Here is a 23,182-nt window from a genome sequence, read left to right on the forward strand (position 1 = left end):
CATGCAAGAGGACCCTGGAAAACCACTGGGTGGAGGCAGGGCACTGGAGATTTGGGTGGAGAAAAGATAAACGTAATTGTAGGCTCCCTTCCCCAGCACTGAGATTCAGAGATGCTGTCATCTCAGAGTCCCCTTTTCCCCTTCCTGGCAGATGATGCCTGTCTGGAGGCTATGCAAAGGGCAAAGCATGATTTCATTAACCTCAGAGTCCTGGGACCTCTAAATCCAATTGGCTACCCAGAACATCATAACATGCACAGGAAGAGGGATAATCGTGGGCATGAGCAGAAAGCCTGGCTTAAATTAGCAGTTTACCATCATGCAGGCTGCAGCGGCCCTATTACCAGCTGGGGGATATGGGGTGGGATGGGGTGTCTGGGTTGGGTTCTATTGATTTATAGCTCCCAGTGCAGCTGCAGAAATCAACAGCTTTGTCTCTGGCCAGGGTGGGTGTATACGGGAAGAATCTTGTCTTCTGGAGCTTTCTGAGTCTTGATACATTGAAAGAACTCAAACTTCAAAGTCCTGTGAGGTCAAAAAGCCCCATCCAGTGAGTACAGCACAGGGAGAGGTGGAAATGACCTCATTCTTCTCCCCTGCCAAGGTGACCTTTTCACCAAGGTGTAGAGCTTTGAATCATGGATGATGATTCTCTTGACTAAACGCTTATTTTGTGCCAGGCAGTCTGCTTAGAGAGATAGAAGTATTACCCCATTTCATCCTCACAGACCCGTATGAGGTGAGTTTCTTATCCCCATTTATAGGTGAGGACACTTGAGGCACAGAGAAGTTCTGTTACATGCTCCAAGTCCCGTCTGATCTCAGAGCCCACGCTCTCAGCCATTGCTCTATCTTTTGCCACCTGTATGTCAAATTCAGCCCCTGTAATTGAAAAGTGAGGGAACTGAGGCTTGGAGAGGTTCAGTGTCTCTTGAGTTCGTGGATAAGGCAGGACTGGAACTTGCCTTTCCTAACCCCTTGTCCCTTCTTTGCATCTCTTTCCATGCTTGGGATTACCTGGGCTAAGAAGAGAGCCAAAGGGTAGCTAGAAATAGTCATACCCGGGACACCTGGGTGGCTCAGTTGGTTGAGCAGCTGCCTTCGGCTCAGGTCATGATCCCAGCGTCCTGGGATCGAGTCCCACATTGGGCTCCTTGCTCGGCAGGGAGCCTGCTTCTCCCTCTGCCTGCCATTCTGTCTGCCTGTGCTTGCTCTCTCCCCATCTCTCTCTCTGATAAATAAATAAAAAATCTTAAAAAAAAAAAAAAGAAAAGAAAAGAAATAGTCATACCCAGGAGCATGGGGAGTGGGTTCCTGTACAGGGCAGCCCAGTGATGGGGGGTGGCAGCACTGACGTCTCACAGGCCCAGAGAAGTCCCAGATTCCTGGGGCAGAGCCAGTATCTGGCGAGGCAGCCTCATCCTTCAGATGCAAAGAGATCAGGGTTCAAACCCAGTTCTGCTTCTTGCTGGCCTCCACCCTTGGGCTCACCTTGCCGAGCCTGTTTTCTCATCTGTACGAGAGGATGATAGAAAACAACCTACCTCGCAGGGGCAAACATGTATTCAGCAGCTCCTAATATTGGGCGTTGTTCCGGGGGCTGGGCGTGTAACAGTGATCAAGATACCGTGCCTGCCCTCATGAAGCCGGCATTCTAGCGGGGGAAAGATAGACAGTAAATGAGTAGATGTTAGGCCAAGGCTATAGGAGACCATGAGAGAGAGTGGTGGGGCTGCGGTTGTATGGGGTGAGGTCGGGGAGGAGGAGACAACCAAGAAGAGGCCTGCCACTGAGAGGAAGTGTTTTAGGCAGAGGGAACGGTGAAGGCGAAGGGAGAGGATGTATGGCCCTAGCTCAGGGCCTGGCCCGGAACACGAAGTTGTTGGTGATAATGGCACCTTCTGGCTGGTTTCCCAGCACTCGGGAACTTGGGACAGGATGAAGCCAGGGGAGAGAAACAGCTTCTCCAGCCAGCCCAGATGCCCCTGCAGGACAGATGGAGATAATCTGTTTCCTTTGGTTATAAAAACTCATGCTCCTGAAGTGCTAGGAAGTGCCCCCCATCTGGTGATTTTCCGTTCCTCCCTGGGAGAGGTAGGGCAGGGACACCAAGCAGCCCAGCCTGTGACCAGAGAGGGCTGTCCTGCTGGAGGGGCAGGTAGCCCGAAGACACTCCTGTCACCTGTGCAGGCACTGTCATCCCAGCGAAGTGTGGCGTATTGACTCCACAGGACTTTACACCAAAAATAGTGCTGCCAGCCTTTCTTGAGTGCTGACAGGGTGGCCAGTTCTGTGCGGAGAGATTCTCTCCTTTAATTCTCCCGAAGCTCTGAAGCTGGTAGCATGATTCTCTCCATTTGACAGATGAGGACACTGAGGCTCAGAGAAGTGAATTCACTTGCCCAGGGCCAGAGTTGGCAAATGGCAGTCAGCCCGTGAACCGAGCCTCCCCTGACTCCCAGAGCCTGTGTGTGCAAGGAGATTGTGAAGCAGTGCTCAAGAGGGTGGGATTCGTGACACCCTCTGATTCCAACTGTGGAAAATGACTTTTTTAGAGCACCCGGGATGAGGAGAGGCCGTGGAGCAGGATAGACTGAGTTGTAACATTATTAAAATAATAAATTGTTAATAAATAAAGGTGAAACTTTTGTGTGTCAGGCAGAGGGATATGTGATAAGGAAGGCCCAGCATGGCCAAAGGCCCAAAGGGGAGATACCTGGGTGTTTTGGCACACCTGCCTTTGGATCCTGGTTCTGTCCACTCTGTACTCCTAGACAAGCTCGTCTGCCCTGTGGGTCATTTGCCTTCTGTGAACAAAATGGGAGTATATAGGTACCCACTTCCCACAGTGGGTGTGAGTCAGAGGAGAGAATAGACGTGATGTGCTCTGCACAGGGCTGGCTTTGTCTGTTGTCCTTAAGGAGTGTCCCTTGGGGCCTGGGGACAGGTGAGGCAAACTATATCATCCCCGTATTCCTCATACTGTGGTCACTAAGAATGACGAACTTGCGTGTGGTATTTTTACATGGAATTGTGGGATTTTCACTTGACGATGGTAGGGACTCAAATGATCAAGGATCCATCAAATCCAACAAGGGCAAAAATGAGCATGTGCTTTGGTAATATCACAAGGCTGCACACAGAGGACCTTGTTTGGAAACTCTCAATCTCTACAACACTTTCCTAGGGGCTGGTGTCTTCGCCCCTTCTCTGGTGAGAACAGTGTGTGGCTCCCTGGCATTCATGTTAGCCTAGATCATGGCCTTTCAGGTCTGTATCAGACACGGTCCTACCAGAAAAAAAGAACCATGAGGATATATTTCAGGGAACTGGCTTATGCAGTTGTGGTGGCTGGCAAGGCTGGCCAGCTGGAAACTCTCGGGCAACAGCGGATTCTGTAGTCAATAGTCAGAATTTCTTCTCCCCCTGGGAAGCCTCAGTTTTGCCCTTTAAGGTTGAGCTTCATTACCAAGGATAACTTCCTTAAAGCCAACTGATGGCAGATATTAACTACATCCACAAAATACCTTCACAGCAACACTGAGATTGCTGTTTGAGTAAATAACTGGGTACTGGAACCCAGCCAGCTTGACACATAAAACTAATCATCACAGAATCAGACAGACTTGGGCATGAGTCCTGGTACTAGAGCCTACAGGCTGTGTGACCTTGGGCAAGTTTCTCTGCCTCGCTGAGCCTCAGGTGCCAAACGCAGTGATAGCACTTACCACGGTCATTTGTTGTGAGGAGGAAATGCAACAATGTAAATCAGGTGCCTTTGCCTGTGCCTCGCATAGAACAAGGGGAGCCACACACAAGTACAGGGTCATGTTCCTGAATCAGTGTTTTCTAGTTGTAATGTAATTGCTCATTCCAGTGTTCGATTTCTCTTTTCCACTGGTTGCTCCTGGAGGGTGGGATCTGTGTCCTGTTCATCTTCTATCCTATTTCCTAGCTCCGTGCCTGACCCGAAGGAGACGTCACTATTTCATAAATATCTAGTTGACACTTTGTTAATGAGGTTCTTTCTATGGAGTACTTGGGATCTATAATAAAAATCCCCCAACTGCAAGACAAGAGGGAAGATGTGCCGGAACCTCGGGCCTCTTTTCTTTCTAGAATAACCCTTTGCTTCTCTGCTTTGCAAACCCCTCCTCCGGGAAGCCTTCTCTGATGCCCCCAGGCCCCCACCGTGTTGCCACAGTGTCCAATGTGTCCCTGATGCGCACATACTTTTTCAAGCACACGATTGCTCATCTCTCCCTCTCTCTTCCGAGGAGCAGGTGTGTATGTGTGTGGGTGGGCGGGGAATAGACTTTGCTCACAGCTGGAGCCCCAGCCTAGGGTCTGACACTCAGGCAGAAGGTCAGTAGGTGTTTGTAGGAGGGACATGTCCTATTTCCGGAGACCCGTGGGCTGACATGCTATACTTGAGGAACTCTGCTATCTTGGGGCCCCATTCCCTGGCCCAGCCACCCTTAAGCCAGAAGCAGAGTCAAGGCGATGGAGAAGAGCTTCTCTTCCCTGGATTCCACATGCATGTTGTGGTCCTTGAGCTGAACAGCCCAGGCTTCTGCCCTGTTTACTGCTGAGCGTGACGTGGCCATCCCGGGCCCCCACTCATGTTCAACTCAGGGCCCTTTATTTCCATGTTCCAGCCTTTAATCTTCTCCATGACATGCCTTGTTATAATTAACCACTTTCCTTCCCCAGGCTGTGCCAAAACTGAGATAGCTAATTAATTTCTGGCGACTTGCCACTCCCGTTAAATGGTGGGCAGGGACAAAGCTTGCAGCCCTTGCTGCCCGGCGGGCTTGTTTCCCCAGTGGGAAGAGCAGCCACCCTCTGTATACAAATAGAGGGTTCCCCCAACTGGACCCCGGCTGGTTGGTTGGCAGATGCTTTGTTTAAGCTCTTTATTCTCCACTGTGGGCACAGCATCTGTGACTGGTGCTGTCGCTGTGCCTTGGCTTCCTCCTTTGTAAAACAAAGGGATTGAACTTGATACATAGGGAGAAGAAGATGCGGTAGAGGTTAGGTTGTAGGTTCTGGAGTCCGAGGGACCCAAGGCCCAGCCCCACCACTCCTAGCCCTGGGAATTTTGGTGAGTTACTTCCGCCCTCTGAGCCTCAACATTCCTCACCTGTAGAATGGGGCTAAAGCTCATGCCCCGTGCAGATTCAGTGGGCTACAGACATACTCGTAGCACTCATGTAGCAGCACAGCTAGTACAGTTGGCACTTAGTAAGTGCTCCATAAACAGTCTCACCTGCCGCCATTCCTTTCAGTGCTCACATTCTATATTCCTGATGGGGAAAAAGGTTTTTTAGTTGGGAGAACTGAGGAGTGGTGTGATTTGAACAGACCTGGATTGCTTCTGTGTTTGAGGCCATGGCTAGCAAGATGTTTCACCCCTCTGTATTCATGTCTGCGGGCTGCCGTCACAAATGACCATAAACTGGGTGGCTTGCAATGACAGAAATGTATGCTTCACAGTTCAGGAGGCCCAAAGTTCATGAAATCAACCATGGCAGGCTCCCTGCAAAGGCTCTTGGGAAGACTCCTTCCTCGCCTCACTTCTGGTGGGTGCTAGCAGTCCCTGGCATCCCTCAGACTTGCAAATGCATCTCTGCACTTGTCGCTGCTGTTTTCCCATGGCCATGTTCCCTCCTTGTGTCTCTGTGTTTCTTCTTATAGGGACACTAGTCATTGTGGAGTTAGGGCCTACCCTGATCTAGTATGGCCTCATCTTAATGATGTCTGCAGAGACCGTTTTCAGATATGGTCACATCAGAAGTTCCAGGTCGATGTGAATTTTGTGAATTTTGGGGACACCTATTCAACCCAGGACACTTCCCAAGTCTCCGTACACTCCCTCTTCTGTATAGGGATGATAATACTAGTAGCGATTTCATAGGGTCGTTGGAGTAATTAAATGAGCTAATTTACATGAATGTTATGGTAGAATTCAGTAGAAGACATCAGGCCCTTGTAAGCACCGAGTTGCCATAGCTGCCATGATAGAGATGGCAAAGGTGATGACGGTGATGGGGACGGTCCCATCGTGGACCTGCCCCAAACTGGTTAATCACTGGACGCAGAGACCTAGGATGTAGGCATCTACTAAGAGCCGCCCTCATCAGGAATTCTAAAGCCTTGGGCAGGAGCTACCCTTTTCCCTTTGGCCCCAGCTGCCTTGAGCCCTCATCTGAGAGTTAGCTTCTAGAAGGACAGCTTAGTAGAGAAGAAAGAACTTGGCCTCTCAGGAATCAGGGAACTGACACCCTGAGTCACCTCATGCAACTATCCTTCCCTTTCCGGGCCTCAGTTTCCCAATCTGTAAAGTGGGAGAGCAGGTTGGACCTCAGACCAGGTCCTCAAATTCCAAGTTACAGACCAGGGCTCAAGTTCTAGCAGAGGGCTCTGAGTCCCTCCCCAGTCGTGGCAGGTTACCAAAGGCCAGCACAGGAGTCAGGAGAGAGCTCGGGACTCCCAGGACAGCTCAAGGCATATCATACCCCTTTTTCCTCCTCTGGACAGGAGAAACTACTATGATATGAGCAGCGTGTTAGGGAAATCATAGGCAGGAACAAATGAGGTTCTCGCCACACCTTCATGGGGTACGATCATTATACCTGGTTCACAGAGGAGTAGACTGAGGCTTGGAAAAGTTAGAACTTGCTCAAGTTTGTACAGTTAATTAGAGGCAGGGCTGGGGATTTAGTCAAGGTGTATCTGGTGTCAGAGGCTTTGCCCCTGGGCTGCACCGTTCCTGTACTAGTTTCCTAGGGCTGCCCTCACACACTAGCACGAGCTTAAAATAACAGAGATGTATCTTGTCACAGTTCTAGAGACCAGGAGTCCACAGAGTGTCTGCAGGGTCACGCTCCCTCTGCAGGCATATGGGAAGAGGTCTTCCTTGCCTCCTCCAGCTTCTGGCGGCTCCTCGCCTGTCGGGCCGTGTGGCTGCGCCCCTCCAGTCTGTACCTCTGTTGTCGCCTGGCCACCTCCTTGTCTCCCCTTCTCTCTGTTTGTCTTTTGCAAGGACACCAGTCCCCGGCGTTAGAGCCTACCCAGACAATCCAGGATGGTCTCATCCCAAGATCCTTAACTTAAACACGTCTTCAAAGACCCTTTTTCCAAGTAAAGTCAGTACATTCACAGGCACTAGGGGTTGGGATGTGAACTTGTCCTTCTTGGGGCCACCATCCAGCTGAACGTGGTTATTGAAGGCTTGGTGGTGATGGCATCTGCCAAATCCCTAGTCCACAGTGTGGACATGCAGGGGATGGGGAATTTCTGGAGCGGTTTAGAAGGAGAAGGAGAGGAACACAGTTGTGGGCTGAGGAGGCCAGCTCAGGACATGTGTGACACGGTGGTGCAGTTTAAGCTGTTATTTGCATCGGCAGTGAGCCGTAAGCTCAGAAACACTCAAGACCGCATCTGGATATGGGCACGAACCTGAACACCTGTCCATGGATGCCGGCCCTGCTGCCTGGGGTATCGGTCCATGTGAACAGATTCGAGGTTCTAGATCCCAAAGAAGATGGATTTGGCCTCACTTACTTGCCTGGAGAGATAGGAGAAGGCCAGGCCTGAGCACCGTCTGTGTACCCATCACATGGTTGACCTGCATTGTCTTTGGCCCTCTGTTAACCCAAGAGGGTGATATCCTCTGTCCTCAGATGATCACACTCAGGACTGTGCCAGAACAACTTAAGATGAGGGCACCGAGGAACGGCCATGTGGCCCTGAGCAGGCAGCTAACCAAGCAGCCATAACGGCCAATGTGGCCTGAGCACTTCCTTGTGTTCACTCTGGCCTCGCCACAGCTGCATGAGGTGTGGAATTTAACACCTGCCATTTTCCAACACGTGGAAGGAAAAAGGGTTAGACATTGTGATTCTGTGAGCAGAACCAGGGAGAATCGTACCAGGTGAGAAAGAGGCAGCCCTTGGCTCAAAAAGAGAGAAAACTTGCTTCCTCTGTGTGTGGTCCTAACAACACGGTAGATTGTGCCTGCAGGGGGTGAGTCCCCCGTCTCTGGAAATACTCAAGCAGAAACTGCATAGCTATTTGTCTAGAGGGCCTTAGAGGGAATGCCTTCACTGTGAAGTTGCTCTCTAGCTCTGGGCTTCCAGGAACTTTCCCCTAGGAGATGCACAGGTATCTGTGTGCACAAGGGTGTTTATCACAGGGTTTTTTGTAATAGCGAAGATGTGGAAACAACCCACATGTCTTTCAACGGGGGATTTATTAAGTAATTTCATGTAGGAGCTTCAGTGTCCGCAGGTGAGGCCAGATCCGGCCCACAATCTGTTGTGTGGTCCTTGAGCTATAAATAGTTTTTGTACTTTGAAAGGGTTGCAAAGGAGAAAGCGAGACGGTGCCACAGAGATCCTCTGTGGCCTGAAAACCTAACATATTTACCCTCTGGCCTTTTACAGAAAATGTCTGTTGACCTCTGGATTAGAATCACAGGCAGGCACCAAAAATTATATTAACTTGTATCTATGGACATAGAGAGATGGTTACAGCATATTTTTGAGAGAGAGAAACAGGTTATAGAACAGTACTAAAGCAAGGTCCCTTTTATGTAAACCGGTATGAGTGTGTGCATCTTATCTCTAACAGTGGTCTGGAATTTGAACAGTGATTTTAATTTTTCTTTATTAAATGATTCTATGTTGTTTGAACTTTTTTTTAAAAAAGGAAATTATTCATTTATTTGACAGGATCACAAGTAGGCAGAGAGAGGGGGGAAGCAGGCTCCCCGCTGAGCAGAGAGCCCGATGCGGGGCTCAATCCCAGGACCCTGAGATCATGACCTGAGGCGAAGGCAGAGGCTTAACCCACTGAGCCACTCAGGTGCCCCTGTTTGAACATTTTATAGTGAGAAGTTATTATTTTTGAGATCTTTAAAAGGGTTTGGAACCAAGTGAATTCGAAATACGCCAGCAATCCATGCTGTTTGGAACCAAACGAGTTTTGATTGAGCCCGAAACCATTTTGTTCGCTTTGTCCCCAAGGTGCCGCAAGGTCAGACAGGCTGAGGGTTAGTGCTCTTACCTTGTTGCTGTTCTTGGTTTTGTCTTCAGGTCTCTTGCCCCTGCTTTGATCCTCATGGGCTGTGGTGTCTGAGTGGAAAACATACCCTTAGCTTCATTAGAAACAGATGAGCTACTTTGGATAAATGATTTGACATTTCCTTTGGCCACGGCAGAACTGAGTTGCTTCCATCTCAGGCCAAGCGGGGTCAGGCTCAGGCGTCCTTTGGGGGACCCGTGTTTTTCTGGGTTGAGGAGGGAAGGGGAAGGGGGAGGAAGAATTGTCCCAGTCCAAGGTCTTCAGTCTGGGGCTGGTTACTTTCCAGGATCAGGACTGGAAACTCTGGACTCCTCTGTCCCACTGGATGTCCTCCAGTAAACCGTGTCTCCTCTGACCTGGCCCCATGCTGATCCTGGGATACAATACGGAGGGGACATGGTTCCTGCCTGAAGGATGTCCCAGTCCAGTGTGGAAGGTGCTCGTGACATTTAGTCATTTACCAAGGGTGTTGAGCACATTATTATTGGTGCGAGGGACTGCTGTAGGTTCTAGGTGCCTAGTGGGGAGCAAGACACACACCATGCCTTCAGGGAGCTTAAATCTTAACTGTCAAAGAGAGTATGTGAGGGGTGCACAGAGCATTTTGGGTCCTCAGGGGAGAAGCTGAAATGGAAGTCAAGAGGAAGGCTCTTGGGGAAAGCACTCAGTTTGAATCTCCACTAAGCCTCTTTCTGACTCCGCAACCTTGGGCAAGTCCCTTTACTGCTCCCTGTTACTGGGGAATCCTAAATTCTCTCCACTCTGTGTGGGTCCTGGGAGGAGGAAATGAAGGAAAATATTTTCCCTGTGCCGGCATGGCATGTCTCGGGCGTAAGGAGCACGTGAACTCGTGCCTGGGAAAGACCTGGCTCGGAGTTGTTGTCCATGAACACCAGTTGCCACCCCTTTGTGACCAGAGGTGTATGTTTTGTTCTGAATTGACCTCTTTCTCTCATGCCTCGTCACGGTGCCTGTGACATTTTTCTGATGTCTGTAGGCCTGTTCTCCCCAGCCCCACCTGGATTATGAGCAGATTGTCTGCAAACCCCCAAACCATAGCAGGGTGGAGGAACGTGTGGGAAACAAGCAGCCCAGGGAGCCCACCTGCATCCAGATGTGCTGGTCCAGATGCTCGCTCCACTTGGCCTTGGCCTCCAGACCAGGCCCTGCCCCAGGGCCACAGTTTGCTGACCTAGTGCAGGCAGCAGGGGGCCGTGGACTCTGGGAACCCGATCTGAGTTGGCATCCCATCACTGGCACTCCGCAGCCGTGTGTCTCCAGGTGCACCAGCTATCCCCAGCTCCGATGTGCGGTGGGGACAGCGAGGACACGGTAAGCAATCAGGCTTGCCATGGGGATGAAACACATTCGTGCGTTCACGGTTTCCGGCACAGTGCCTGGCCAATGGAGGAAGTGCTCCTCAGAGAACACAAACACAAACAACCCACCCTAAGCCATCAGACCTGTCCCAGGCAGGCCTTGCGCCAGGGAGGGAATGGTTTAGCCTTCCCAGCACCTGCCACTCACTGCTGCTCTAACCGAGTGCTCTGGCTTTGCTGGGGGGAGAAAATTCTACTAGGGTCTTACTTGTCAGCCAAGAAGCACAGCTCTCTGGAAGGCCCTGGAGTGCTCCTGGGATGTGATGTGCTTCAGAGCACACCCTCTCTTAGTCAGGGTGAAGTGGGGATGCTCCCCCCCTGCCAGTGGGGCTTGTCTGACAGACAAGGGGATGGGCCTAAAGCTGTGACATGAGCACGGCCCGTCACTCGGTGCTGCTTCTGTAGGAAGCCTCTCCAAGGGCTGAGACATGTGGCTGGGAGCAGGTTCCCTTGCAGCTGCTGAATTCAAGATGACCTAATGGAGGATTCTGACTTAGAAAAAAAAGCAAAGGATTTCCCAAGGCCTCTCAGAGTCAGCAGAAGTTCACCAGGCTTGCTGTCCTCACCCCCAGGAATGGATCCAGTGGGAACCCTAGGAGAGAAAAGCAGAACGATATCAGGGGATAAAAGCCCAAAAGGGCCGCCTGTTCTTGTCTACATGCCAGCCAGTAAGCTAGACAATTTCACACGTGTTATTCCTAAAAAGCCAATTACATTGAAATTGCCAATGAGGAAGCAGGTTCAGAGAGGTGAAGTCATTTATGCAAGATCACACAGTCCAGTATGTTGTGGAGCCAAGATCTAGAGGGCCTTAAAGGATTCCCACACCACACTCTTCAACTTAGGGAACACACACAGCGATGGCACGTTAGTCACGTCTTTTTTTTTTTTTTTAATTGTAAAATACACACAACAGAATTTACTGTTTTCACCATTTTTAAGCACATGAAGCACATTTACACTGCTGTGCAGCTGTCACCACCATCTCTCTCTAGAACTTACTTCATCTTCCCCAGCTGAAACTCTGTCCCCATTAAATAACAATTCCCCATTCTCTCTTCCCCCAGCTCCTGATAAACCCCCATTTCACTTTCTGCCTCTGTGAATCGGACTGCTCTATGTACCTCATTATAAGTGAGGTCACACAGGTTTTTGGTCTTTCGTCACTGGCTTACTTCACGTGGTCCGGTGTCCTTGAGGTTCACACCTATTGCAGCAGGTGTCAGAATTTACTTCCTTTTCAAGGCCAAGTTAATGTTCTGTTGTATGCCTGGGCCACGTCTTGTTTATCCATTCATTTGTCAGTAGACACTTGAGTGGCTCCCACCTTTTGGCTCTTATGAAAAGTGCTGGTTTGAATGTCTGCAGACACCTCTTGGAGACCCTGATCTTTGTGCTTCTGGGTATGTACCCATCAGTGGGGTTGCTGGACCTTATGACATTCTGTTTTCAGTTTTTTGAGGAATTGCTATGCTGTTTTCCACAGTGACAGCACCACTTCATATTCCCACCAACAGTGTACCAATTTCTCCACATCCTTCTCAACACTTGTTATTTTCTGTGTTTTTTTTTTTTTTAAGATTTATTTATTTCTTAGAGTATATGCACTACCATAAGAGCATTGGCGTGGGTCAGAGGGAAAAGGAGAAAGAGAATCCCAAGCAGACTCCCCTGAATGTGGAGCCTGAATGTGGAGCCTGATGCAGGACTTGATACCTCCACCCTGAGATCATGCACCTAGCCAAAGTCAAGAGTCAGATGCTTCACTGACTGAGCCATCAGATGCCCCTGGTTTGTTGTTGTTGGTTTTTTTTTTTTATAGTAGTCATCCTAATAGGAGTCAGGTGGTATCTCACTGGGGCTTTGATTTTCCTGATGACTAAGATGTTGGGCTTCTTTTCATGTGCTTATTGGCCATTTTTATATTTTTAAAGAGATGTCTATTTAAGTCCTTTGCCCATTTTTAAATCCAGTTGTTTGCTTTCTTTAGTACTGAGTTGTAGAAGTTCTTTTTTTTTTTTCTTTTTGAAGATTTTATTTATTTATTTGACAGAGAGAGACACGTGAGAGAGGGAACACAAGCAGGGGGAGCAGGAGAGGAAGAAGCAGGCTTCCTGCGGGGCTGGGAGTGTGATGTGGGGCTCAGTCCCAGGACCCTGGGATCCTGACCTGAGCCAAAGGCAGATGCTTACTGACTGAGCCACCCAGGCACCCTTAGAAGTTCTTTATATATGCTGCATATTAATCCCTTATTGGATCTGTGATTTGCAAACATATTCTCTCATTTTGTGTGATCTTTTTACTCTGTTGACGGTGTCCTTTGATGCACCAAATTGTTTAATTTTTTTAAAAAGATTTGTTGGGATGCCTGGGTGGCTCAGTGAGTTAAGCATCTGCCTCTGGCTCAGGTCATGATCCCAGGATCCTGGGATTGAGCCCCATATTGGGCTCTTTGCTCAGCGAGGAGTCTGCTTCTCCCTTTCCCTCTGCTACTCCCCCTGCTTGTGTGCTCTCTCTCTTTCTGTCAAATAAATAAATAAATAAAATTGTAAAAGATTTATTGATTTATTTTACGGTTAGGAGCAGAGGGAGAGAGGGAATCCTGAAGCAGTCTCCCTACTGAGCATGGAGTCCAACACAGGGTTCAATCCCAGGACCTCCAGATCATGACCCAAGCTTAAATCAAGAGTCAGCCACTCAATCAACCCAATTGTGCTGCACAGGCAGCTGACCAAATTGTTTAATTTTGACATAGTCCAGTTTATCTGTTTTTCTTTTGTTTACCTGTGCTTTTGGTGTCATATCCAAGAAATCGTTGCCATGTAGCTTTTCCTCCAATGTTTTCTTCTATGAGCTTTATAGTCTTACCTCTTACATTTAGGTCTTTCATCCATTTTGAGTTAATTTTTTATATGGTGTAAGGCAAGGGTCTAAGGTCATATCTACAACTTTTTGAAATAGAAAAAAAAAATTAGAGATCAGCAGTAGGGTTTTGAGGGGTGGGGCAGTAAATGATTTATCTTTCCAGAAAGTTCAGTCTCTCACCCAACCTCATTCTTCCCTTCATCTCGCTTCTACACAGTAGTCATAGTGATCTTTTATGAAACATACATAAATCAAACCACATCAGTCCCTTGCTTAAAATCTCCAGTGGCCTCCTGCTGCACTCAGAATAAAATCCAGACTTCTTGCTGTGCATGATTTGACCCTTGCTGACTTCTCCCTGCTGCATCTTCTGTTGCTGCTTCTCAGACTTACTGCCACTTAGTCACACTTAATGTCTGACCATCCCTGCAGCTCATTAAGCTCTTTCCTGTCACAGGGTCTTTGCACATGCTGTTCTTTCTGCCTGAAATACCCTACCTCCTTAACTTCACATGGCTGGCTCTTCCTCATTCTTTCCAACCTGGTAGAAACGTCACCTTGTCTTAGCTCTAACCACCATAACAAAATACCATACACTGAGTGGCTTAAACAACAGAAATTCATTTTCTCACAGTTCTGGAGGCTAAATATATAAGATCAAGGTGCCAGCATGGTCAATTTCTTTTCTTTTCTTTTTTTTTTAAAGATTTTATTTATTTGTCAGAGAGAGAGAGGGAGAGAGAGCGAGCACGGGCATACAGAATGGCAGGCAGAGGCAGAGGGAGAAGCAGGCTCCCTGCCGAGCAAGGAGCCCAATGTGGGACTTGATCCCAGGATGCTGGGATCATGACCTGAGCCAAAGGTAGCTGCCTAACCAACTGAGCCACCCAGGCGTCCCCAGCATGGTCAATTTCTGATGAGAGCTCTCTTTCTGGCTTCTAGATTGCCACTTTCTTGCTCTGTCCTCACTTGGCAAGAAAAGAGAGAAGGAGAGGGAGAGAGGAGCAAGTTTCTAGATATCTCTTCTTATAATTCAGTTCATAGCACACATCTCAGAAAAGCCATTGTTGACCTTCTGATATAAGCCAGATTCCTTCCACAAACCTCCCTCCCACTCTTGCTGGGTAGTGTCCATTACTTTACCCTGTTCTTTTCCTTCATGGTAAAGCAGTAATAGTGGGTGACTCTATATTAATTAGTGTAGCAGTTTGTTCAAAGTCTGATCCCTCCCTAAGACCATAAATTTCCAGAAACTAGACTGTCATCTTCACACCTATATTCCTTACTCAGCACCTGGCACATACCAGATACTTGATTAATACCTGTCGGAAGAGTGAACAAATAATAAATTCACATTACTTCACTTTTTCACTAACTATGGGACGGGGTGGGGACAGGAAGGGAGGTAACATGCACTGAGGAGCAGTACAGCAAAGTCATTACCACATGTTGGCACTAGACAGCCTGAATTAAATACCAGCGCTGCTCCTTACTGGTCATGTGACCTTGGGCAAATTACTTCTCTCTCTTGTGCCTCAGGTTATGTTCCTTAAGAGATGTCAACACATATTTGGATGATGAAAAGCAATTTGAAGGAGAGTAACAGGCTGAGCAGGGGTGAGGTGTGGAACTGAAAACAGGGGCAGAAGATGGATTATCTATAGAGGGAGCATTGAGACCCTTAGCACCCCCCCCCTCCGCCCTTGTTATGCTGCACAATCAGGTGACTAACCCTCTACTCTGCAAGAGGTTAAGGGTTTTTCTCTTGAGAAGTTAACCTGGAAGAACTCTGAGCAGCAGACACAGAAAGGGTCAGAGTGAGATACCAAATGGAAAGTGCGGTGTGGGGGCGTCCACAGACCCCTCCTCCAGCTCTGCTACCATAATCCTGACAGCTGGAAGTGTGCTCCCTAAGCAGGAGGTTGGAGGATTCTTTCTCAAGGCCCCAGAGAAAACACATGCTGGCACTGATATTTGGATGTTCCCCTGTATAAAAGCTCAGTTTTGGCCCAGTTCCCCTACTGTGAGGCTCACCAGTTGACAGGACCCCCATACTGATGTGTGCACATGTGCATGGACACACACACACACATACACTGGGCTGCCATTTACTTATTTAGTGCCTTACTCAAAGATCAACCTGTACGGAGCACCTGGGTGGCTCTGTCAGTTAAGCATCTGCCTTCAGCTCAGGGATTGGGCTGGGATGGACTCCTGCATCGGGCTCCCTGCTCAGCGGGGAGTGTGCTTCTCCCTCTGGCACTCCCCCTTCTCATGCTTTCTCTCTCTCTCTCTCTCTATCTCTCACTCTCTCTCAAATAAATAAAATATTTAAAAAAAAATCAACGTTTAGTCTCATATCACTAGATGTTTGAAGGAAGTCTCTAGGATAAAAGGGGGAGGCAAGCAAGCAAACAAATGTTTGAAGCAAATAGATAATGCAGAAAGCAGAGGAAAATACAAAGCAAAAATTATTAGTATCCTCAGAGAAACAAGAGAAGATATTGTATTCATGAAATAAGATGCAATAAATGCTATATAAAAAAGAAATAATAAAAGAAAAAGAAATGACACTGGGAAAATAAAATGTGAGAGCCAATATAAAATAAAAAAGTCAATAGAAAGGTTGAGAGGTAATGAAAAGGAAATTTCCCAGAGGATGTACCAAAAAGACAAAGAGATGGAAAATGGAAAAGATAAGAAAATTAAAGGATCAATCAAGAAGCCCAATATCTGACTGACAATTTTCTAGGGATTCCAGAGAAAGCAGAGGGGAGTTAATTATCAAAGAAATGAAGTGAGGATATTTCACACTGAAGGACATGAATCTTCGGAATGAGAGGGCCCAGTACAAATGAAAAAGAACCATCCTAAGGCATATCATCAGAAAATGCCAGAATACCAGGGATAAAGAGAAGATCCTAAAAGTTTTGGAGGTAGGGGGAACGGATTATATATACATCATGAATGGTTTTAGTTAGCTCAGTGGCAGCACTGAAAGCTAGAAGATGAGGGAGCCATGCCTTCAAAATTCTGGTGGAAAATTATTTCCAACATACTATTCCATATATAGTCAAGGAAATTAGAAGTGAGCATAGAATAAAGACATTCTCAGACATGCAAAGATATAAAAATTTTGCTTCCTATGTGCCCTTCCTTAGGAAGTGACTAGAGGATGTGTTTCACCATAATGAGGGCATAGACCAAGAGAGAAAAGACTTGAAGCTGATTCTTCAACATAGTAGAACAGGTATGCAGGTGGCCTAGAAAGCAACCAGTCCCAAATTGAAAGGGAAGAGGAAGGCTCCAGGAGGTGAAGCACTAGGAATACAAAGGGAGCTGATAGTCTCTGTGACTATGTGGAAAAAGCATTTTACAGATCTGCTAGAATGTTTGCAGAGATTTAGCAATGTGTACGTAGAACTAAGCAAATGAGGAAAAAAGGCAACTATTAACTCCAGGAAAAACAAAAATATGTACAATGATAAGTGCAATGATACTATACCATTTGGTTCAGCAATGGACAATATAAAGTCATAAGAAGGGAAACTCTAAAAGAAAGACTGTATAACCCCCAAATTTATTTATTTATTTTTAAAGATTTTATTTATTTATTTGACAGAGATCACAAGTAGGCAGAGAGGGAGAGAGAGAGGGAGAAGCAGGCTCCCCGCTGAGCAGAGAGTCTGATGTGGGGCTCGATCCCAGGACCCTGAGATCATGACCTAAGGCGAAGACAGAGGCTTTAACCCACTGAGCCACCCAGGCACCCCGAAACCCCAAATTTAATTTAAGAATTTGGCAGTTGCAATTAAACTTATGAAAGGATGGAGAAAGGAAGCGGAGCTGGGTAGTATAAGAGTTAATACTCATCTACTGTATTGGGGGTGTGTAGAAGACATTACTAATGTTCACTGATACCTGGTCCTTCTTGCTTCGGGGCACATAGAAGACTGTACTTCTTAACCCCTTGTAGTTGGGAGCAGGGCCATGGCCAGTCCAGTCCCTAAGCTTTAGGTGGAAATGCTGTGTTGCTTCTAGAAGGAAGCTGAGATGATCCTGCAGCTGTCTCTTCTCCCCCTGTGGTGATCAAGGAGGCCTTGGGTTAAGATGGCAGAACCACAAGATTGAAATGGGGCTGGCATTGCCTCATGGGATATAGTCCCAGAGATGCTGCATGGACTCTGCAAGGATGAGAAAGAAACAAATTATAGTGTGAAACCACTGAGATTTGGGGCTAATTTGTTACTGCCATGTAGCCTGGCTTACCTGATACAAACTTCAACACGTACTGTGTGAAACTGATAAATTAGGAAAATTAAGAAATAGCCATAGAAACGTGTTATTTAGAATTATGGAGATGATCACCAGAAGAATAAAAATATTAAAAGTGGTGGCCTCTAGAGAGCAGGAAAGAGGAGTGAGTAACCTGTATTCATTATAACACTATATGACTTTTTTTTTTTTTTACACAATATAATTGTATTACATTGGCAGAAATAACACTTTATAAAATCCTGTGTGTGTGTGTTGAAAGGATTCCCACCAAGCCCTTACAGTGGCTGGCCATAGCAGGGAGGGCATGCTAGACTAGACATCTGAGGAACCATGGATGTGGCTGGGCATGGAAGGCCCTGTGGGAAAGGAGGCCACCCGGATGGATCGGCAGTCTGAGTCTGATTTTCATCCAGATGGCGGTGGGGAGCCGTGGAAGAACTGGAAGCAGTAGAGTATCCGGAGCAAATGTACTTTTGTAGTGGGCCCCCTGACTTACCTGGATGATGAATTGTTGGGGAGAGAGGGGGCTGCGTGGTCTCCGTGAGAGCTGATGGAGGCCCCCGGACTAAGACCTGGTTCTAACAAGTGTCTGTCAAGGGCCTGCCTTTTTCCAGGCGCTATTGGTAAATCCCAGCCATTTAGCAGGGAACAAGAGGGACCGATCCCCCTGCCTTCGGGGATCATACATGAGCAAGAGAGACAAATGTGGAGGAAAAAAAGTAAAAGTCAGATGGTGGCTCATGCTGTAAAGAAAAATGCATCAACTTGAGACAGAGAGATGAGGGGGAGGGATACTCTACATAGGGTGGCCAGCTGTGGGCTCCCTGAGAAGGTGACATTTGAATAGAGCCCTGACTTAAAAGAAGGAACAAGCCATGCAAAATGTGGGGTTCCGGGCAGAAGGAATAGCGGCCCGGAGGACCTGAGGTGGGAGTAGGCTTGATATGCCAAGGCACAGCAAAGAAGTCCATCGTGGGGGGGGCGGGGGCGGGGCCCATCCATCAAGGGGAAAGTTCTGGGACCAATTCATGGAATAGGGAGAGAACCTCAGGGAGCCACTGGTGGGTTGAGAGTAGGAGAGCGGCCTGATTTGTCTGAGGAGGCCAGTAGGGCCAGGCTTGGCAGCCCTTTAGCTGGGGGTGTGGGGGGATGGGCTGGCTTTTTAGGAGGGAGCCTCTGGGGCTCTGCCCAGCTGTCAGTGCGGTGCCTCTCAGGCCGCCTGGACCAGCGACAGCAGCTTCATCACCCGCTTCCCAGCATCCCAGCCCCCTCTGGGAATTGAAGGATCCTCACAAATCAAAATAGCAGGCAAAGAACAGCCTCTAATTGTTCTGCGTAAAAGAAGCGAAATTAGACGAGTCAGCTGTGGGCTTGAGACCGCCTCCCACACAGCTGTGATCCCGCACCCTGCGGAAGACAGACTTCCCAAGACTTGAAATTCTGCTGTCGCCAAGCAAAACTTTTTGCTTCTCCAGCCCCAGGACAAATGACAGTTATTTGGGGAGGGAGTGGGACAGATGATGCTGGCCCTGGAGGACAATGCATGAATCCCCAAAAAAAAAAAAAAAAATCAGTCCCTTCGTGAAGGAGCAGCCCTAGCTGGTGTGGATTCGTTCCGTCATTCAGAGCACATAGAGGGCACTCGGTGTGCCATCATCAGCTCGCACGGGGGTCCAAGCCTGGGTGTGGTAGAACAGGGTTTCCAGAGGGGGGGAGGCATGTGGTGTGGTTCCACCCTGGGGGTAGAGTGGGGAAAGAGCACTGGTCCAGGAGTCAGGAGGTCTAAGTTCTTGCCTTGGCTCTGCCGCTGTGTGACCTTGGGTGAGTCATGTCACCACCTCCATGGGCTTCAGTTTTCCTGTCTTTTCTCTATGGGCTCTAGGCCACATAGTGCTTCTCAAACTTTAGAGCCTTTAAGAGTCATTTGGGGGTGGTGCTTGTTAAAGATGAAGATTTCCAGGGCGCCTGGATGGCTCTGTCAGTAGAGTATGTGACTTTTGATCTCGGGGTCATGAGTTCAAGCCCCATGTAGGTAAGATTTAGTAGGTCTACGAGTCTCCTATTCCAGGAATTCTGAAGGGAGTCCTTGGACCACACTTCCATAAAATCATTTTCCCTCAATCTCTCAGGGCTCCTCCTGCTCAGAAATTTGAGGAGTCACTCATGCAGCCCTTCTCTGGGTTTCTCACATCACTCTAGGGGCATGAAAGCAGTCCTTGTTCCCCCTTGATATACCTGTATGTTCCTGTGGTGATCACGCTGCACCGGGACAGTGTGTGTCTGTGTATGGAGCCTCTTCCAGGCTGTCCGCTGCCCAGCGCAGGCCCGGTACAGAGGGGGACCATGACAGACATTATGGCCCAGCAGGGGGCTAGTGTGGTGCAGGAGGCTGCAAAGCAGAGTCTGGCATGGAGGGGTGTTTCAGGTGGAGGGGGGCTCAGTTGCACACATCTGGCTTGGATACCTGGGCTCATGCCCTGGGTTGAATGTGAGTCCAGCTGCCTGGGGATGAGAAGGTCTGGATGGGACCACAGGAAGAACTGGGAGCCCTGGCCCTCCACAGAGGCCTCACCCAGTCTGCTAGGCAGAGTCCCTTCCTCAGAGCTAGCCAGTCGTATTTCCCAAAGATCAGTGGCAGAAGCCAGAGGCTCAGGTCACTCTGGTCTAGTCCCCAGCTTCATCCTTCATAGATGAAGAATAGTAACTGTCATATACTGAGCACTTGCCAGGGCTTTGGGCTCAGGGCTAAGTAGATCATCCCGTTACATTTCACATCACCCCCCCCCCTCTTTTTTTCTTTACAGTTATAGATACTGATGCTTAGAGAGTTCACATTACTGGCCCCTCGTCCCTCAGTCAATAACTAGGAGAAGCGGGGTTAGAACCTAGACCTGTTTTCCTCTGGAGCCCAGGTTTTTTTTTTTTTTTTTTTTTTTTTTTTTAACCATGTTGCTTAGTACCCCTCAGAAGAGGAAGGGCTTTTCCTAAAATACCTTCTGCCAAAGTCAGCTACAGCCAGAGAAATCCTTTTGCATCTGTTATAGTGAAAAGAGGGTGATGTGGAGTCAGGTGGTTCCGGGTTCTAGTCCCACCTCTGCCCCTCACCTTTAGCATGACCTTGGGCAAATCATTTCTTCTCCTGAATATTTTTTTTTAATTTTTATTTTATTTTTTATTTTTTAAAGATTTTATTTATTTATTTGATGGAGATCACAAGTAGGCAGAGAGGCAGGCAGAGAGAGAGGAGGAAGCACGCTCCTTGCTGAGCAGAGAGCCCGATGCAGGGCTCAATCCCAGGATCGATCATGACCTGAGCCGAAGGCAGAGACTTTAACCCACTGAGCCACCCAGGTGCCCCCCACTCCCTGAATCTTAAGTGAAACTGAAATCTGTTGAATGGAAACAATTACACACATGCTTGTTTTGAAGGTACACTAAGATGAAGACAGCCACCAACATCTACATCTTCAACCTGGCCTTGGCGGATGCACTGGCCACCAGCACGTTGCCCTTCCAGAGTGCTAAGTACCTGATGGAGACATGGCCCTTTGGGGAGCTGCTCTGTAAGGCTGTGCTCTCCATCGACTACTACAACATGTTCACCAGCATCTTCACCCTCACCATGATGAGCGTCGACCGCTACATTGCCGTCTGTCACCCTGTCAAGGCCCTGGATTTCCGCACGCCCGCCAAGGCCAAGCTGATCAACATCTGCATCTGGGTCCTGGCCTCGGGTGTGGGTGTCCCCATCATGGTCATGGCTGTGACCCGCCCCCGGGGTGAGTGAGTGCGGAAGCTGTGGTACAGGCCACTGACTCCCCGGGTTCAGCATGGGGGGCCCCTGCGGGAGGTGTGCATTCCCGACCAGTGAGAGTGTGGGGAGTCAGCCAATGGAGTGTAAACAGTTGTTGTGAGGATGAATGATTCAGCAACAGGCAGATGGGTTGCTGGTCAAAGGAAATGTATGAATGGGGTTGTGGAGAGGCGGGCTGTGGGTATGCAGCCCCTGGCCAGGAGTGTGTGGAGATAACTGACTTAAAGGGAGATAGACAGAGGCCATTAGGGCGAGAGTGTCCCTGACCAGTGAGCCATGGAGGCCATAAGATCTGCGGTCTCAGCCCAAATGCCCTTCCACCCCAATGTGAAAACCACTGGCCCAGCTGACCAAGGCAAGGCCCTAGAGAATAGCCTGCAGAGAGTGACAGGTACGTGTCCTCAGAGTGAGAATGGTCACTAACATAGTAGCTGCGTGTGTCAGTCAGAGCAGCAGCTGTAACAAGCCATCTCCGGAGTTCAGTGCTGAACAGTACGGAGATTTATTCCTCACGTCACCATCGAACGTGAGCTGGAGGAGGAGCTCGATTCCACAGTTCTTCAGGGAACCGGGCACCACGTGGTGGCTTTGGAATCCTCCCCTGCTGGCATCTGGCCAGCAGATGAGTACGGAGAAGAAGTGATGAGAGCATGGCCAGCCTTGAAATGTTATGGCCCATTGCTTCCTAGTGATGGCCAGTTACATTGTCCCAGCTTGACATAAGGAAGCGGGACAGGTCATATAGCAGGCTGCCAGTGACACGGGCCATTGACCTCTCCGAGCCACACAGTATCATGGGGTGTTGAGAAGTTTAAAGGAGACTATATGTGTTAAATACTTAAGACAAGGGACTCCTACCTTTATTTGACCGTAAGAACTTCCAGAATCAGAGAGGTCAGGTGGTTTACTTAGGGTCACAAGCAGGCTTTTGGTGGAATTTGACCTACAACCCTCGATTCTGACCTAGTGCCCTCACGCCTCTTACTCCTGTTGGCCGCTGAGGTGGAGGATTGCAGAGGGTCGGTGCTGTGGATGGAAGGGGAGTAGGCCTGGGGGGAGGCGTTTTGACCACCCTTAACCCCCGCAGAGGCAGAGCCCCAGGTGCCCTCACACAGCTGCCATGCAGTTGGTCTTGACTCAGCAGCTGGGCTCCATTCCTCGCTGTCAGCCTTCAGTTTATGGGCCATTAACTGCAGCCCTGCTGGGGGCCAGACCAGATGGGCCTCCTCACTGCACGCTCCATCCCCTGCACACACTCCCCAACTCAGCACTTGTTGGTTCTGTATGTAACTTGCTGTGTGACCTTGGAAAAATGCTGTTCCTCTCTGAACCTTGTTCTGCCATCTGCTTAAGGAAGTCCTTGGACTCAGTCAGCCCTGGGGGTCCTGCCATCCTGCTGTCCGGAGGACCCACCGTGTGGATCCCCAGTACCCTTCCTACAACTCTCAGGCACCAAGTTCACTGCCTGGCTCCTCAAAACCCAAGGTTCTAAGAGACCTTGGGAGTTCCCCAGGTCAGTTTCAGGCCTGTGTCTGAATCCAGAAACATCCCTAAGGTGCTCGTCCAGCCTACACCCACACTCCAGGAACAGGGAGCTCATTCCATTCTGGGTGCGCCTCTGGACAAATTCTGCAGTCAGAAAGTTCTTCTTGCCATTAAGCTGGGCTTTGTCTCCCTGGCTCTAGCCTTGACTTCTGGACTCCTAAATGTATCTCCCCCCCCCCGCCCCCCTCCCTCGGGGCGCTCCGTGTGGGGCGCG

General features: G+C 48.8%; 1 protein-coding gene across 1 annotated transcript in view; it reads left to right on the forward strand.

Moving 5' to 3' along the window:
• The window catches only part of OPRD1 (opioid receptor delta 1), a 39,872-nt gene that overhangs the window by 9,304 nt on the left and 7,386 nt on the right, over positions 1 to 23,182 (forward strand). The window contains exon 2 of the mRNA XM_059376891.1: positions 21,039 to 21,388. Within this exon, the coding sequence (XP_059232874.1) occupies positions 21,039 to 21,388 (350 nt within the window). The remainder of the gene's footprint in view (positions 1 to 21,038; positions 21,389 to 23,182) is intronic.

Source organism: Mustela nigripes, chromosome 14, assembly GCF_022355385.1.
Source record: "Mustela nigripes isolate SB6536 chromosome 14, MUSNIG.SB6536, whole genome shotgun sequence".
NCBI lineage: Eukaryota > Metazoa > Chordata > Mammalia > Carnivora > Mustelidae > Mustela > Mustela nigripes.